The following is a 17,160-nucleotide window of genomic DNA, read 5'->3' on the forward strand; positions in this document are numbered from 1 at the left end:
GCACAAAAACAAAACCCGGGGGTATATGGGAAACACACAAGTCACAACCATAAATCGCCTTCTTCGCCGCGAACCCATGCATCCCAAACTTTCTCATATACATCCTCGAGATCCCGCACCCAACGCCGTGTATCGAACAGAGCACTTTCCCACCGATGCGTAAACAGAATCTTGCGCAGCTCAGCTAGCCGGCCGGTCACCCGGCCCTGACTGCCAAACTCATATCGCCAGTCTTGACACAGATACACAGCCTTGTTCTCATAATCCTCGTCCGAGGTTGCAATCAACTGACTCCGCGCCACACGACCTGCCTCGTTCTTGGGCAACGCGCTCGTGAGAATACTCGATGCCATGCGCGAACACATCTTGTATCGATATCGGGGGTACGTGAGGATTGGGGTCCCACTCCACAGAATGTCCGCAGCGGTCGTGTGCGCATTGCACTCGGGCGTGTCCAGAAACAGGTCACAAACTTGAGCTCGCGAAATATGCATATGCTTCGGTGCAACATCGGTGAAGATGATCCGAGATGCAACTTCTTTCCCTGCCCAGTTCAGCGCGGCTTGTCTGAGGTTATGCTCGCCCAACTCAGGGAATCGAAGTAGCCATAAGACCGCGTTTGGAACCCGAGCTAGGATACGGAGCCACGTGCGGAACGTGGTAGGTTCGATCTACAACTCCATATTAGCATGAAGGCTCTAAACTGCAACCGTATTCGATCCAGGGAGCAAAAGCTCAATGATGATCCTTACCTTGTACAATTGATTGAAGTTTCCGAGGATGATGGCATCATCTCTGAGGTTCGGGAACAGTTCCTTGCGCATCCTCCAGCGTCGCTCGAGCTCCTGCTCCCAGGTGAGATTGCAACCTTCGCTGTCTGGCGCGCTCTGCTTGTGGTCACAGCAGAAGAACGTGTCCCGAGTGTAGCAGATCCTCTCCTGATAGATCCAATCATCCGCATCCTCGGCGTGATCGCTTTCCAACATGCGGTCCTCGAGATTCTGTCGCCGCTGGCCAGGACTCAGGGTGGAACGCGGGATGGACAACTCATCCGAAAGAATGTAGTCGCACCACTCGGCGCCCAGAGTCCCCGCAAAACCCATGAACGACATATGAATCGGCGCCGGACGAGCAGCGAATACCTCGTTGCGGGCACCCCTAGTATATCCATTGAGGTTGATTAGAATGTGGATTCCATCCTGCACGATCTGCCCGACCAGGCGCTCGATCGACCAGCTGCTGGCATCGTAGAATACCGGGGCTTCGCGTTCGATCTGCTGTCGATGCACAGAGTTGTCACTGGGGGTTGTTGCGTAACAGTACGCCTTGACCCTGTTCGGATTGTGAAGACCGAAAACGGATTGCATCAGGTGCGCCAGAGGGTGGTTATTAAAATCGGATGAGACATAGCCAACCTTGAGGTAGGGGTTCGGGGGAGGTGGCGGTGGAAAAACCGTGGCGGGAAGCCATGGTGACCGAAGAGTCGAGCAGGAGATCCGCAGCCCATTCCGCTGTGAAATGTGACGAACCTGCTTGGCCGTGAGAGGGCAGGTGAATGTGTGGAAGGGAAGGACCGTGGGGGCATTAGGAACCGTCAGGGTTGACGGAAGCTGCGGCCGTTGGTACTTGGTCAACGGGTATTCCTTGCCGTGGATATAACGGTCCTGATACCATCGCCAAGTGATGGTGCGGATGGCGCGCTCAATCAAACGAACCACCCGCGACCCTTCCCACCTCTGGCCAGCCCAGGATCGCAAGAGAGTCGTGAGCGCCGCCTTGCCGACGGATTTGTTCGACGTGGCCGTCGACGCCAGCTGAGTGGCGAGTTGCTCGATCAGGGCCGGTGTCAACAAACCCTGACCCCAGGTCTCGCCCTCCTTCAACTGGCGATTGACGATGTCGACCACGCGCTGCATCCAGCCAGAACCAACTTCCATGCCCGTCGAATCCTGCAGCATACCCTGGTCGTCTACATGCCAACGGTCCTTGAACCCATACGTGTTAACAAGACCGCCACGGCCCGTCCAGTTGCAGACAGAATTGAGAGCATTTGCAAGACCACAGACGGCCTCGGCGAAATCCGGGTTCACTTTGACAGCTCTCCGATAGTAGGTGATGGCATCATTGATGCGACCAGCGTCCTTGACAGCATTTGCAAGGTTCGCCAGAGCGATATCGAAGTTCCCATCGTATTTGACCGCCTGCTCGTACATCTTAATCGCGGGCTGGAGCTGACCGATGTCCTTGAGAAGACTGCCCAGGTTCGTGTATAGGTGAGCATGTCGCGAATCCAAGCTCAAGCCGTAGTTGTAATACGCCAGCGCCAGGGCAACGCCGCTGCCAGGGGTAACTCCTGGAATTTCTGGAAGAGTGCTCCTGCCTGGGGGCGGACGAGGGATTTTGACATTTCCATTGTTTTGGATGCCAGCCAGCAAGATGCCGACATTGTTGGCTGTCGACGGACTGGGATGGAGTGACAGCGACAGGTAATAGAGAGCCAAGATGTTCCGAACGCTCGGTGTCCCCTTGGTGCTTCCGGTAGCTGACGCCTGCGACATTCCATCCTGATAGATCTTTGCAAGCGAGAGCAGGGCGTTGCTCGTCGTTGCAATCGCTGCGTTCCTTGGTGACCCTTCCGGTACATACTGCAAACCATGCGGGATACCGTGCGGAGGGAAGACGAGGCTTGCTGTCTGCAGTGCCTTTTCTGGATACAGCAGGATTGGCTCATTGGAATCAAAGGCCTCCGGGGGAGCGTGATAACCTGAGCTGGAAACACTGGTGAAGGCAGCAATGATCTCTCTAATCAGCCCTTTGATGCCATGACGTGGTCTCCCAGCAGCGATGAGGACGGCGGTCTCGAACGCCGCAGCAGCGGCCGTGTTGTCGCCAAAGGAATAGAGCATGTTTCCTTTGGCATGAACAAGCGCGAGGAGCCGGCCATTGTCCGAGCCAGGAATGGCGTAGCCGCTCAACGCGGCGCCCGCCATAGGCGAATCTTTGGGATTGCCGCTCAGGGTGTGATCGAATTCGCGGTCCCGGTCATAATCAAAAGCGGCTCGGTCATAGGAAGCCGTGCTGTCAGCGTCGCTTTCCGCCTCACTCGCAAGCTCGTCCGATCGGAAGCACTCTCCATTCTTGGGCACCCTCAGGGACCTCTCCACGAAATCGATGATCCTCACAGCCTCTCGCCCGCGATGATTGCTGCACAGAAGACCAACGAGATGCTCAACCGCTTCGAAGTAGCTAGGGCGAAGTTCCACAGCACGGGTCCAGAGCTCCCGAGCCTTCTCATGCTGATCGAGCGCCAAATAGGTCGCCGCAAGATTGCTGATCGCCTCGACATGACTGCGACATCTGTTAGCCCCAGACGAAGAAGCCAAGACAGAGGAAGCGGATAAAATGTGCGGGTAGATTGCAGATGGGCGAATGAGAGGAATACTTACTTTGCATCCCTAGCCAAGATCCGAGAGTACCATTTCGAGGCCTTCTGATAGTCCTCCAGGCCGTACGCCAGACAGCCGACGAGGAGCATCCCATCAATCCACTCGTAGTTGCTCTCGACGCACAAACTTGACAGGACACCCAATGCTCGTGCCGCTTCAGCCACAATAGAGTTTTGGTGGTCTTGCGGCCCTGCGAATGGGTAAAAGGAATTGCCGCATGCTCGTCGAACGGCGTGGTAGCTGTCCAAGGACTGGCCGGCAACTGCGCCTGGCCGACCGACGCCGTAGTGAGAGACGCCGTTGGTGAGGCCGTTCTGCACCGGATAACTACTGTGTCGCTGCACGCTGGTCTGAGAAGCTGACAAGTCCATCCCGGGCTGGCGAGGCGGTTTCGGATAAATGCTTGGTTTCACAGGCCGCTGAGGCTGCCCATCCGCCGTGGGCCTGGACATGATTTGCTTCCGCGTCTGGTGGATAGTCGCCAAGAGATCCACGTACACGCCGTGGGCCCATGACAGCATCTTTTCTTTGAATTCTGCATTTGACACAGACTGTGTCAGAGTGTTCATTCCCGATGTCATCGAGCCCGTCTGCGGCATGGTGTTCGTGGCCGGCCAGCCAGCAACGTCGCCCACCACTTGACCAGAGGGTGCGGTGTTCAAGGCGGGCATCTGGTAAGTGGGCTGCAGTGGATCTCTACCCGTCCCTAGAGAGTTCAACGGCGCATGGCGGGGCGGGAAATTTTGAGGTTGCTGCTGTTGTTGGAGGAACGATTCATGATTGACTGATGCGACGGGTTGCTGGACCCATGGCATTCCAGCCGCCGCCCGCCCAGACGGAGGAAGTGAGGCAAAGGCGGGGTCGTGAGGTGGTAGTTGATGAGGCGCATATTGTGTGGTGGGCATGAAGCGAGAGTCACGGATGGCTGCCGGTCGGTAAGGCACATATGCGCCGTCTGGCCAGTAGGGACCATACGGACCAGTGCCCACGGGAGCCGTTGGGCCCGGACTTGCCTGCAGCGTGGCGGGTAGCACGGTGGGAATGGAGCCATTGTGCATGTAGTACCGTTGCGCCTGCTGCGTCGGTGGCAGAGTCTGTTGCAGAACGGAATCGAGACCGGGGTGAAAATCAGACGACCGAAGCCAACTTCCGTTGCCCGCGGACTGGTCCACCGTGGCGCCTCCAGGCCGATCCTGCTTATTGTAAGGTGGCGGGAAGCTCTGGTACTGGATGGGGACGGTCGGATCGATGGACGGTTGATGCCAATCGTTCAGGGACGCGGTGCCCTGAGAGGGCAGTGGTTGCGAGGGTAGGGGCTGGCCGGAATCCAAGGAGGAAACCAGGAGGTGTTTGGAGGCCGGCGGTTGGGCGGTTCGATCAGACGGGGTGCCATCATATCCCGCAGTCAGAGTCCCGTTCGGGGTCTTCCTTCGCAGAACGTGCTCGCCGGGCATTGCCTCCCCGAGATTGTTCGGCAGGGGCCCCAAGTTGGTGGACTCGGGGCGCTGAACCGGGTGTGGGAACTGGTAATTGTTCCGGGGGACGGTATTCGAGGGGATGTGGGAGGCATGCTGGCGGGGATACTGCAATGGCGGTTGGATGGCGGCGGTCGCATTCCAGTCGTATGGAGGGTTCACGAGGTCATGGTTGAGCCGATAGTCCATGTGGTGGTGGGGGTGGAATTGTGAGGGAAGAGCCACGGTGGGATACATTTTGGCCTCTCCTTGCCGGTCCCTGGACCGGAGAGTCGGTGAGGCAGAACGGATGGAAGGCTGCCGGTCTGAGAGTGTTCCTTGTCCAGCGCGAAACCTGCCAATGACAAGACCGACCAGCGAACGAGGGTTGTTATTTCAGCAATCCTGGACGATTCATCCACGATTCTGGTCCTTGGAGCGTTTTCGACACCGCATCATGAGCTCACAGGACTCGGCGGCGAGGAGCGAGACCGGGTCATGAAGGCAGGCCTTCGTTTCGGCAGCGTCGACACGATCGATGAAGCCGGTCGGCGGTTGGACGGTCGAAGGACGGCGGCCAGGCGGAGGAGGAGCGTGGTAAGACGCCAGAGCCGGCCGAGCCGGCAACAAAGGCCGCAGATGCCGCGGTTTGGAGGAAGCAGAGAAAAAGGTCGGATCGAAGCGTTTCGATGGGCGGAAGAAGAGGCCCTTCTGTACTTCCGTACTGTACCCGTAGGCGACGAAGGAATACAAACAAACAAAAGGCTGCTTTGCAAAGTTTCTCAGCAAGGAAGGAAGGAACAAAGATAGAAGCGACGGAGAGGATCAACCTGGGCTCCGGGATGCTCAGCTTTACAAGAGGGGAAGGCCCTAGGGCAGACAGGTCAAGACTGGGGAAAATGAAATTGGAAAGCGCGCCCTGGCCAACTTAGATGGGGGTATGGGGCAGGAGCAAAGAGGACAGATGCATTGCCAAGCAGGGCAGGTGCATCACACCCAGGTCCACCTTCCCAATCAGCGGCCGCTGAGTCATGGCGCCTGCCGTTTGTTGGCGAATTGACAGCGCAACGGCGGACCAGCATTCTCGGGATTAAAGTGCAGTCAGTCTTTGTTGTGCGCGCTTCGACACGGTTGGATGCTGCGAGGAATGGGCCTCGCTCTGCCACTCAGCGCGCGCAGACGCGACACCGCCCTCTGATTGCTCACTGCCCCCAGCCGACGGTTGCAGTGAGGAACGCTGGTCCCGGTGGAGCGGTGGGAATCCTGGACGGTTAGGCACGCTGGCGGTGGCAGCCTCAGTCCCAGACCCCCCAGAGCCTTCCAGCCTCAAGGCTCAAGCGGGCCAAGCCCTAAGCAGATCGTCGGCTGGTGGCTTCGATGGCGCGCCTTGGCAGTGGAGCATGGAACGGCCGCCGAGCCAGGGTTCCCCAGCAGTGGTGCCGCCAACCGGCGGAAAAGGGTGCACGGGAGGCTGCGCGCAGCGTCACCGCCTCCATGGGCTATGTAGGACTGATCCTGCGTTGCGGCCGGGGGGGGGGGTGGGAGTATCCAAACTCTACGGGGAACGAGGATGCGAGGGCGCTAACAGACTCCGTTCATGCCAACCGCTGACTGAGGTTCGAGGCTCTGCGACCGACAATCTCGAAGGAGCTTGGCAGTGGTTCCACTTTGGGATGACTCTGCGATCATCCCGAGACGATGGGGTCTTGGTGGCGCCCGCCGCCGCATTCCCAGACACGCAACAGGATCACAATCAGACAGCCAGCCGATCTGGCGGCAATTTGTGGGCCAATCGTGGCGGTCGCGAGCCGGTCAATCCCCCAGTAGCCCAGCCTGAGGCGCGCCGCTCCTCCACTCCGAACGAGCGGGTCGGCCATCACCGCATCGCCTAGGCTAGGGTGCGGGATGCTGTTGGACCCGCTGCCAGTGGATGCGTCCCCACTGGCGCGATGACCCTGAGGGCCGAACAATCTGAGGCTAACGGTCGTTGGCCAAAACTGGATTGGGACACCCCCCGGAGCTACTGAACCTACGTTCAATAAAGCATCCTTGCCTAATCGCATCCGGACTCATCCGGCGCAAGGTGCACGTGACAACAAAGCATGGGAAGACCGCGCTGCTTTATCAAAGGAATCAAACGACGGATCTTCTGATCGCCGCCGTCGAGACTGCAGTACAATAAAGGCAAATGGTTCTTGACCAGAAACAGCAGAACCTTCAAGAAGCCATCAGAACGCCATCCGGGTGGAGCAGCAGTGGAGCCGATTCAACGGTGACCCTCCCTTTTCTTCTCCGGATGGAGTCGACGTCGGCAAAGACACTTTCAAAATAGATCGTCGTCCGCGAATGCCGTGAGACGGATCCACGCGAGAAAAAGAGACCCAAAAAGAAGGAAGACAACAGAAGAGCAAAGAAAAATAAGAAGAAAATTTTGATCGGTTCGGCACAGTGATGCACTGATTGTGGTAAATTCGAGTGACTCTGACGAAGAAAAAAAAAAAAAAAAGTAATGTTGGCTCGGGACGAAAAAAGGACGGTGACGGATCCCTGCTTCATTGGATGCGCGTCATGCATGCAGCATCGTATCTATCTAGGTTAATCTCACCACGCAGCTACCCAGACTTTGCCGTCAGCAATCTCAAGCTGCAAGTTACACGGTTCGATGATGTCTTTTGCAGGGCCAGATAATATTGGTCAATTTCACAAGTCTAGGCAGAAATCGAAGCTTCCGTCATACTCAAAAGTTTCCGGCTTTGCAGCAGATAATGTTGACGACGACAGTTGTTGTCAGGTTATGCGTGAGGCCATAGATGCCGTTGACATCATTCCTGGCTGAGGAATCTGGGGAAATGCCACGATTTGCGCTGACTCAGCGAGGCCATCCTATTAGGGTAAATGTAGATCATGTGATTTATGTACGATTCGTCCAACCCTTGCAGCAGGGGGGCAGGGCACATGAGCGAGACACGACAACGCACCTGCAGATGGCATCACGGTTTGTCCAGTGATAGAAGGGCTTGGAAACCATTAGTCTGCAGAGCTAGTTTTGGTACTGGACGAATCAGGGCTGACAAGAAGTCTGGTGACTCGGTGTGGTCGTTAACGTCGTATGGTGCTTGCATACGGCGGTCAGCTCATGGGACTGTATTGTCGGCAGGCTTCTTCCTAAAGATTTCCATCTGACGGACGAAATTTGTTCCCGGGTCGAGTCTGTATTTTGAACAGTCTGTACAAGCTGTCCGCGCTTGGAAGCCATATCTATCGAGCCAATTTTTGATCCATGGGTAACTACTTTCTGGCTCGCTAAGTAGATTATTCGTATTAATAAAATGAGCATTTCCTCGTGCGATTCCATTCTTTGTCCATGGACATAGTTCAAAGATTTCGAGGGTGTTCCTTCCTGGGTCTGATCGGGAGTGAAAAGTGTACCATGTACCTCAAGAACTGGCCTTCCCTTCCTAACTGTCTGGGGATTTACTACTCTTGAAAACTATATCGCCGCTACCTGTCTAGTTCCCGCGACATTGTAGCCGATACTTCTTGAGGTCGTGGACCTGGACGTCTCACTGATCCGTTTCAATGAGATTGCAGATTGTGTTATTGGGCAGTAACGTAAGACCAGAGAGACACCATGTACGCTTTTGGGCCGTCAAGGGAATAGGCTATCCGGCAACAGTTTCAACGGCGACAGTACGTTCCAGCTGATCACTACGCTGTCCATGCATTGATTCACACCAGGGAGCATCTGCCGTGCATTCCGTTCCTGTGGTTCAAGAGACCCATGCGTCCTTGGATCTCCGTCACGCTTGGTCATCAGATTCTCAGTCTCAGACGACTAGAAAGTTGCTGTGTTGGCGATGGGGATGGTCCACGAGAATCGCGGAGATTGCCTCAATCTTGCATTTGGCATTTTTCCAAATCTGCGTGGAAGATGCACGTTTAAGGGGTTTCTTGCCTGTCAGTATGACGGAATTTATCCTGACAAAACATGACTCGAGGCAGCCTGATACATGCGTTGAATTCACTAATTATGAAACTGACTGTTGACTGCACTGTTCTCCCCCGGAGTACGGGGCACTAGTTGGCTATTAACGAGGTTGGCAATCTCAGATAGAGTACTAGCATTGTCTAACCTCAGGATATTCTGAATCTTTCTAGCTGCAGGGCGTCTCACTGGTCGCGCCAATTGTATCAATGGCCCCCGATCCGGCAGTCTGATACCATGATCATCCTAAAAGTCTCTTGGGTTTCCTAGTAGTTCCATCACTGCAGGGACATTATTTGGCGGCATGAATTCCTCCAATGCAGGAGCTCTCGATATCGAGTCAGTCTTTGATATAGCTATGCTGTACGGAGTAAGTATCGCTTTACTGAGAGCTTGCTGCATATACTACCATGTCCCCAGTATACCTGCCCCTTGCATGGGATAGGGGATTTCAATGACTCTGAGTGCTCTGTGAGTCGTGTAGAGAATAAATCATTCCCACTCCTAAATTTGGGCTAGACTGATGTTGCATTTCTACATTGCGTGATGGTCACTGACTCATTATTCTCTCCACGTTCCTACGTGTCCACGTCAGAGGACCCGACGGAATGGAGAGTGTGGGAAGTGATCGTCAGGATTTCCACGTTCGAAGCAGGAATTGCAGTTGCAGCCCTACCGTCGTAAGAATGCGCAAAGTGAGCCTCAGTTAGTTTACTTTGACTGTGCTCTTTACCCAAATAGTTAATAGGAATGGGTATAACACGCCCTGTGGATTTTAACAGGACATGCCGTTCCTTGAATAACTAGTCGTGGCATGCTCTTGACTCTCCGCAAGCATCTACAACCCGGCTGGACGACTGGGCTACTTTACCAGTTGGCCCATCCATGACAGTAAAGCTGCAAGGAATGATTATCGATGCTCTTGATCATGTTCAACAGCGACTCAGTCGGTACGAGCAAAGAAATGCCTCACTAGTTCTCTAATGGCCCTCCGCGGATATGGCCTGAATTGGCGCACCAGTAGGCATGCCGCGGGAACGAAGGGTCCAGAAAGTTAATGACTTTCCCCCCGCAACTATCAGCAAAAGGGAAGTCACTCCATTATGAACAGTGTGACTTCGAGACGTCCCAGCTCCGGTGACTGCAGTAAAAACTAATAGTAGTCCTCCTCGACCTTGATACTGCAGTATTTCAAAAAGCATTGTGGCTCTCAGATCCCAGCGTCAATGATAGCCGCCTTCATCGGCACCAATTGCCCAAGATGGGGCGGCTGAATGATCCTCACCGCCAAGCATCGAGTTCCAGTTCGCTGATCATGACGGAATATGATCCACAAGTGGATGTAATATGGCCAAGGACGATGATCGCAATTGAGAAACGATCCATTGACATCAATAGAAGCTTGATATGAGTCATGATAATGACGGTGATGATGATTGAAGGAGGCGGGCGGTTATGTCGGCTGGCGGTGGCATCCTCTTGATTTCAAGGCTGGAAGAAGAGTCTTATCGATGCAAGTCGTAGCGAGAGGTATTTGTCTGCGAAAATTATGATCTGTTTGAGTCTGGAAATAGAAACGCCCGCAGATGATACAACTACTGTACTTGAATCCGATATTGTCCGTTACGTCGGCAAAAAAAGAACACCGAGGAGCAACGCTCTGCAGACAAAGCGGATCTTGTTCGACGTTGTTCGGGTTCCTTGCACCGCATTCGATCCACATCCGCTCTGATTCGTGGCATGCGCAAAGTGAAAATTCTAGCGATCGAGTCCACCAGAGCAATCTCTGAGTTACAAGCAAATGCCCTGGGTACCTGACTTTGAGCTCGTCTACTTGGGGTAGTTCTCCACAGCAATCGACAGTTGGCGATATGACGGCGGTCGTGAGATCCAATTGTAGCACGAGCAAATTCTTGTCACCCGTCTAGGGTGCTATTCTTGCGTGATGAATTGGATCGACTGACCGAACGTTGCTCAGGATGCTCCGTACATCATCATCACCTTGTGAACTATCGAACACTTGCCAGTATTTGACCGAGTCTGCCTTGGGAGTCCATCCGTGCAGTTCTTATGTCCATGCATTCCAAAAAGTATGTCTTCAGCGTAAAGACCCGCAGACGGCATCGATCTTCGTATCCCCCCGCATGAGGCTCAACGATTTCGACCTTAAAGCAGGCCATTCGACAGCCATGCAGGAGTGGAGGGCCTTAGATATGCACGCTGCAGGCCGCATGCATGAGACCTCCAGGGTCAGATCAGGTTATGAGAGAAGTCTTCGTGAACCTCCGGGATCCCCTGGGAGCACAGACTCTTCGACGGATCGAACGGAATTCTCATTCAGGAATGTCTGACAGAATGAGAAAGACCATCGGCTCTCCCTCCCACCCCTCTTTAAGCCAGAGGGAGAAGGAAGCACCAAACTGGGAAGAGGGGGAAGCCAAAGCGGGAAGGCGGGGCAGCAGCGATGCCTGCCATTGGCCAATGGGAAGATGAAGAGGGAAGGCGTGGTAACTTTAAGGAAAAGTGGAGCCGGGACGGAGCGCTGAATGCGGAACACGGATCCAGGAGTGCTTGGATTGCTTCAGCATTCGGCAGTGAAGGAAAAACAAGAAACGAGATGAAGCGAGACAAAGTCAATTAACGTGTAGCCAGGGGATGGTGAGGATTTTAGAGCTCTATCGGTGGAATATTTGGAAAAAAATGGTGGTCGGGCGCTGTCAGACCAAGAAGCGCAGCCGAAATGAACAAGAAGCATTGATCCCATGCTGAAACCGCTAAGCCAAAGGCATGAGCTGGACTAACCAGTAACCTAGGTTAGAATTACAGTTAGATCTGATCCCAGGCTCTGGAGACTGGAGTTAAAGGGAAGAAACTCAGGCGAGTTTCGAGAAAAAACGAGCACAAAAGGCGCGCAATGCTTATCGATTTCTTTCTCCCCCCACCAAAACTCCGCCGGGATAAATTAAATGCCGACGTTTGCACTGACACACACACATTTCCGAGCGCGGCATCAACCTCATCCTACTATTGTATTCTCCTTTCTTTGTTCGCCTGACTCCGTTTCTAGTGTTATTGAATTCCAATTCGGCTCGATTGGTAGCTGAGAATTGGGATTGAACCTGCTGGATTGTGGAAACGGCTCCCCGAATTGCATTGACTGAGCATGGCTGCGGAGGACTCCAAGCCGGCTGTGCTGATTGTCGGCGGCCTCGGTATGCGCCCGTTGAAAAATACACCGACACGCTGGAGAGTGCTGATGGATGGCAGGCTTCATCGGCCGTCATCTGGCCAAGTATATCCATGAAAATGGCCTCGCCTCGGAAATGCGTATTGTCGACAAGGTGCTTCCCCAGCTGGCCTATTTGGCGCCGGAATTTGAGGAGGCATGCAAGGATCGGTTTGTTCAGGCGGATGCCAGTCGCGAGCGTAAGCAACGAAACCCCCCCCCCCCGAAAAAGGCTAACGATTCGTCGCTGACCCAGCTAGAATCAATGTCGCGCATCTTCGATCGGGCCAATGGCCAGCAATTCGATTACGTGTTCAACTGCGCAGGGGATAACCGATCGTCATTAGATGCCGAGGTGTACAAGAAACAAAACTTGAGTCTGAGCGTCACGTTAGGGAAAGAAGCGGCGAAACGAGGGATCAAAGCGTTCGTCGAGGCGTCGACGGCCCTGATCTACAAGAGCAGTTCGAGCCCGTGCAAGGAGACGGACAAGGAGCAACCGTGGGGCAAGCTTGCGGAATATAAACATGAAGCGGAGAAGGAGCTGCGCAAGATTCCCGACCTGAACGCGGTGGCTCTTCGTTTCCCGTACGTCTATGGTGAGTATGACCGGCGACTGGTGGCCATCGCCGTGTGCCTGGCCCGCACGAACGAGTATCTCGGCACCGAGCTCGAGATGCTGGACACCAAGGACCTGAAGATCAACACGCTGCATGTCTTGGACGCGGCCCGCGCCATGTGGACGGCCGCCGAGTGGCGCGCCAAGCAAGGTCCCGGCAACGAGCCCTTCCTCTTCAACGTCGTCGACGCCACCGACACCAACCAGGGCCACCTCGCCGACGCCCTCACGTCCATCTTCAACATTAAGGTCACCTTCACAGGATCCCTGGCCACCATGCTCGCCAAACTCACCCTGGATGACATCATCGACGACATCAACGAGGTCTCCCTCCAGGGCTGGGCCGATCTCCTCGCCGAAAAGCAAATCACCCGTCCGGGCCCCATCAACCCTTTTATCGAGCGCGACATCTTCAACGGAAAGGACCTCTGCATCGACGGATCCCTCTTCCAGAAAACCACGGGCTTCACCCTCGAGCGACCCACCTTCAACGTCGACGCTCTTCGAGAAATGATTGCCAGTTACGAGCGTATGGGGTGGTGGCCAAAATAAATTTCCCCTTGGCCCCCTCGCCTTCCACTTGCCATCCGTCTCCTCCGTCTTCCCTCGGTCCTCAACCTTCCCCTTCCCTTTTTCTGACCTCAACGGCGGCCGCCCATCGCTCCTGGATTCCCCGCGACATATACTTAACTGTATGATGGGATGCATAATATAATACTGGATGCTAAAATCACTTGTACCATTACTGCTGCAGAGTTTCTGTTGATTTATTACTACTTGCAGTTCGATTCTTGTCGATATTGACTTGGTTTATAGTTTGCTTTATAGTGAGTGTGATTGTGCACGGAAAACGGGCTGTGTTTTTGATAACAGTGTCCCAGATCGAGATGCATTGTCTTTTGCTCTATACATTAGTTATTGAGTAGTATATAATTGAAGATATTTCTAGATATGCTTCTTGCTCTTTCGCATTATTCAGATATATGTGTATGTGTGTATATATACAAACGCCACTCACTCATGCATATGCACCTTCTCTTTCAATCATCATCCATCTCTTAATACGATTCAAATGCATCGTTCCAAGAGAAAGCAAAAGCACGACAAACTCCGAGAAGGATCGAAACCACAACCTCTCAGCTATGCAAAAATAAACCTAATCAAATCAAACGCTGAACAATCATCCATCACTGTGCTTAAGAATTGGAAAAAGAAGGACACAAAACGAATGCACATCTAGAATTCCCAGTTCTCATCCACCGATTTGATGGCCCAGTCAAATTTCTCACGGAGGGTCTTGGAGAAGAATTTCTCGATCGGCACGTTGAAGCGCTTCGAGAAGACGACCGTCAGCCGCGGGTCGATGTAGTTCTGTTTCTCGGTTAGTTCCCGTCTCGAGTGAATGAAGGAGAGAGATCGGAACGTACAATCTTGGACGTGCCAAGAGCAACCTCCTTGTTGTTCTCCTTGTCCTCCGCCTGGAGCTTCATGGTTTCGATGCGCTGCTCCAGCTTCAAAACGTTGTTCTCGAGCTTCTCGAGCGTCTGTCCTCGTCCTTCCACCTCCACCTTGCCCGTCTTGTTCTCCTTCTCGAACTTCTTCCGCATCTCATCAAGGACCTTCAGGCGGTCTTCAAGCTCTTCCGGCTTCATTTCCTTCTCACCCTCTGCAGCCCGTTTCTCGTTTTCTTTTTCAAACTTCTTCGTGATCTTTTGCCGTTGCTCTTCAATCAAAAACTCCTGATGTTCCTTGACCCACTCGTCTGTCAAGTCTTCGTCACGCTTGAAGTAGTCCTCTCCTTTCTTCTTCTTGAGACTGGGGTCCAAGCTTAGCATCATCTGCTTAACCCGCCATTTCTGATATCGGCAGCCCTTGATCTAGAACAGCGTCAGTGAACGGTCGCTCGTAAAGTCATAGGATCAAATACGTACCCTCTCACCAAGCTTCTCCATCTGTCCCGCATGACTGGCCGTGACGGTTCGCTTGTGGTTGCAGAGAATGGCCACCTCGCGATTCGCATCATTGTAAGCCTTGACCATTTCTGCCACACTGCCGCCCGGCTTCATGTCCTTCAGCAGCCTGGCGAAGGTGTATGACGCATTGTAGGTACGGAAGACCTTGGCTGTCAAGCCCGGCATGTACGTTTGCAGGTGCTTGTTCAATGCCGTAGTCTGATTGTTTAGTTTGCTGCACTCCAAACATAGTGGGACCAGGCAACTTACCGTTAATCGGTCAAAAATTTCGTCTCCAGGCTTCTTCGGCGGCTTCTTGAAGATCTTCAAGTTCTTGAACACGAGAGGATCCACCGTCACCTCATCGTAGTACCGGATACTGTCCTTACCCAGGAAATCGAAAATCACCGTATTCGGCGGTTTCAACGTGACATGCTCATACTTTAGCGAGCAGCAGCCGACCGTGTCTGCCTCATCTTCGCCCTTCTCGTTGCCAGCACGGAGAGCGAACTTGTCAATCAGATACATCGCCGTTGCTCGCTGACGTTCCACCATCATCTCCGACTTCAAGCCCTTGTAATAGTCCTTGCGGATCCGGTCAATGTGCTTTTTCAGTTCCCGAGCCTTCTCAAACTTCTTGTAGTCGCTCTGCCCCTTGATGTCCGAGTTCGCCGCCAGCATGACGTACTTGTAATTGCCGTTGATGTTCTCCTGCCACATCGCGAGCCAGGTGCTCTCTTGATCGTGTCGCACTTCCTTCCAATGATGGCCCGGCGGTGGATCTGGAACCTTGGCTTCCTTGCCGATGTTGATCGTGATTTGCTCCGGTTGCACACGAGCCTTCACTTTTCCAGTCTTCGGGTGCTCGCCACGGCCACGGAACAGGCCTGGAGGTTCCACGCGGAAGTTACCGACCTTCTGCTTGCGCCCATCCCATAGGCAATACATGTACGGCGCCTCTTCTGCCTCTTTCTTGGCCTTGAGAGCCTTCTTTTCCGCGGGCGGTAGGTTCCGTTTCTCCTGACGCTTCTGTTCATAGTACTCGAAGATCTTTCGGAAGTCACACTTGGAGAACTCTTTGATGTCCACGGGATTTCCCTGAGGATCCTTTGCCCCGCCGGTCCTCTCCAAGACAGCGCGGAAGTCCCCAAAGAAGTTCTTCTGAAAAGTTGGGTTCTCGACGTTGTGAGTCGAGTTGAGCATAGAACCAAAAAAGCCAGCCACCTCTTCGGCATCAGGGTGCAGCGTAACCGGAATGCCGTCGTATATCAGCTTGACATGTTCCGGAAGAGGCTCGTACGGGGGAGGGAACAGAACGCCATTGTGCTCGAGAGTTCTCCACTTGATTGTTCCATCGGTCTTGCTGGGGTCTTCCCACCAGCGATACTCCTCTTCCTCTTCCTCCTCCTCACCCTCTGGCTCCTCAGTCTCCTCTTTCTCTTCCTTCACGGACGACTCTCTGGATTTGCCTTTGCCCTTGCCCTTCTTCGTCGACGTTTCTGATTCGGAGGACTTGGTAGACCGAGCGGACTTCTTTGATGTGGCCTTGATCTTGGTGGCAGCCTCATCGTCACTGGGCTCTTTCTTAACCCCGTTCGCTTTCTTGGCTTTCGTCTCTGCTTTGTCAGACTTGGCTTTCCCCTTTGCTGCTGCTGAGGTGGACTCGGCCTTTCGGATGGCCTTTGCTTCCTTTGCGGCTGCCTGCTCGATTTGCGATTTCTTCTTGGCAAGCTTCTTCTCTATCGGAGTGTCCGAATCCGACTCCTTGCCTATCGCAGTCTCCGAAGCCTTTGGCAGTTTGGCCCCGTTGGTTTTCTGAGCAAGTGGTACATCATCCTCAGAGTCGGACTCTGGCTGCTTCTTGGTTGTGGTCTTCCGGCGCTTGCTCTAATCAAACAGTTAGTACATGGAGTTACAACCGACGAAAATGAAACTATACCAATGGCTTGTCGTCTTCGCTGCTCTCAGACTCGGCGTAGGACGGCTGTCCGCTACTGGTTCGAGCCTTCCGTTTACCACTTCCATTCACACCGTCCTCAACGTCTTTCATCTCCACGTCGCCGTCGACAGGGCCAAAACGGCGCGAAATTCCCGAAGCGACATCGCCTTTCGTTCCATTATCCATCGCCTTGTCCGTTGCTTCGGAGACCACCTCTTCGGAAAGCGCCTGCTCTGCGGGAACAGGGTCAGTATCCAAGTACGGAGAGCTATCGCAGAAGGTTCCCTCGGTAGTACGCAGAGTTGCCCGCTGGAGGGCATCATTCTTCAAGGACTACAAGCGAGGGAGGAGCAGGGGACTCACTCGCAGCGCGGCCGTTTGTCTTGATGAGAGGAGTATCGTCTTCCGAGGAACTCATGGCTTGGATTCGAGGCTGAGGGATGGATATATGACGTAGAGGAAGTAAGGACCGTGATAAAGTACGACCGGCAACGGGGAAGAACTTCAGACCGTAAAATACCAGCACGTTCTCAGGCAGA

General features: G+C 53.8%; 4 protein-coding genes across 4 annotated transcripts; 2 read left to right on the forward strand and 2 right to left on the reverse strand.

Annotated features, from left to right (window-relative positions):
• Positions 1-41: 41 nt before the first annotated feature.
• On the reverse strand, positions 42-5,158 carry VTN49DRAFT_4584 (uncharacterized protein; the record flags this gene model as incomplete). The annotated part of the gene is made up of 3 exons (XM_069412546.1): positions 42-671; positions 753-3,348; positions 3,447-5,158. 3 exons carry the CDS (start codon positions 5,156-5,158, stop codon positions 42-44), a joined length of 4,938 nt encoding a protein of 1,645 aa, XP_069267779.1.
• Positions 5,159-5,398: 240 nt separating this feature from the next.
• Positions 5,399-6,792, forward strand: VTN49DRAFT_4585 (uncharacterized protein; the record flags this gene model as incomplete). The annotated part of the gene is made up of 5 exons (XM_069412547.1): positions 5,399-5,632; positions 5,775-5,838; positions 5,886-6,154; positions 6,225-6,403; positions 6,489-6,792. The coding sequence occupies 5 exons, from the start codon at positions 5,399-5,401 to the stop codon at positions 6,790-6,792; spliced, it is 1,050 nt and encodes a 349-aa protein (XP_069267780.1).
• Positions 6,793-12,048: 5,256 nt separating this feature from the next.
• VTN49DRAFT_4586 (uncharacterized protein) lies at positions 12,049-13,282 on the forward strand (the record flags this gene model as incomplete). The annotated part of the gene is made up of 3 exons (XM_069412548.1): positions 12,049-12,097; positions 12,153-12,311; positions 12,372-13,282. 3 exons carry the CDS (start codon positions 12,049-12,051, stop codon positions 13,280-13,282), a joined length of 1,119 nt encoding a protein of 372 aa, XP_069267781.1.
• Positions 13,283-13,966: 684 nt separating this feature from the next.
• Positions 13,967-17,039, reverse strand: VTN49DRAFT_4587 (uncharacterized protein; the record flags this gene model as incomplete). Its single annotated transcript, XM_069412549.1, has 6 exons — positions 13,967-14,101; positions 14,158-14,607; positions 14,662-14,901; positions 14,953-16,569; positions 16,622-16,854; positions 16,985-17,039. 6 exons carry the CDS (start codon positions 17,037-17,039, stop codon positions 13,967-13,969), a joined length of 2,730 nt encoding a protein of 909 aa, XP_069267782.1.
• Between the last annotated feature and the right edge of the window lie 121 nt (positions 17,040-17,160).

This window comes from Thermomyces lanuginosus (genome assembly GCF_041956635.1).
Source record: "Thermomyces lanuginosus strain ATCC 200065 unplaced genomic scaffold VTN49scaffold_31, whole genome shotgun sequence".
NCBI lineage: Eukaryota > Fungi > Ascomycota > Eurotiomycetes > Eurotiales > Trichocomaceae > Thermomyces > Thermomyces lanuginosus.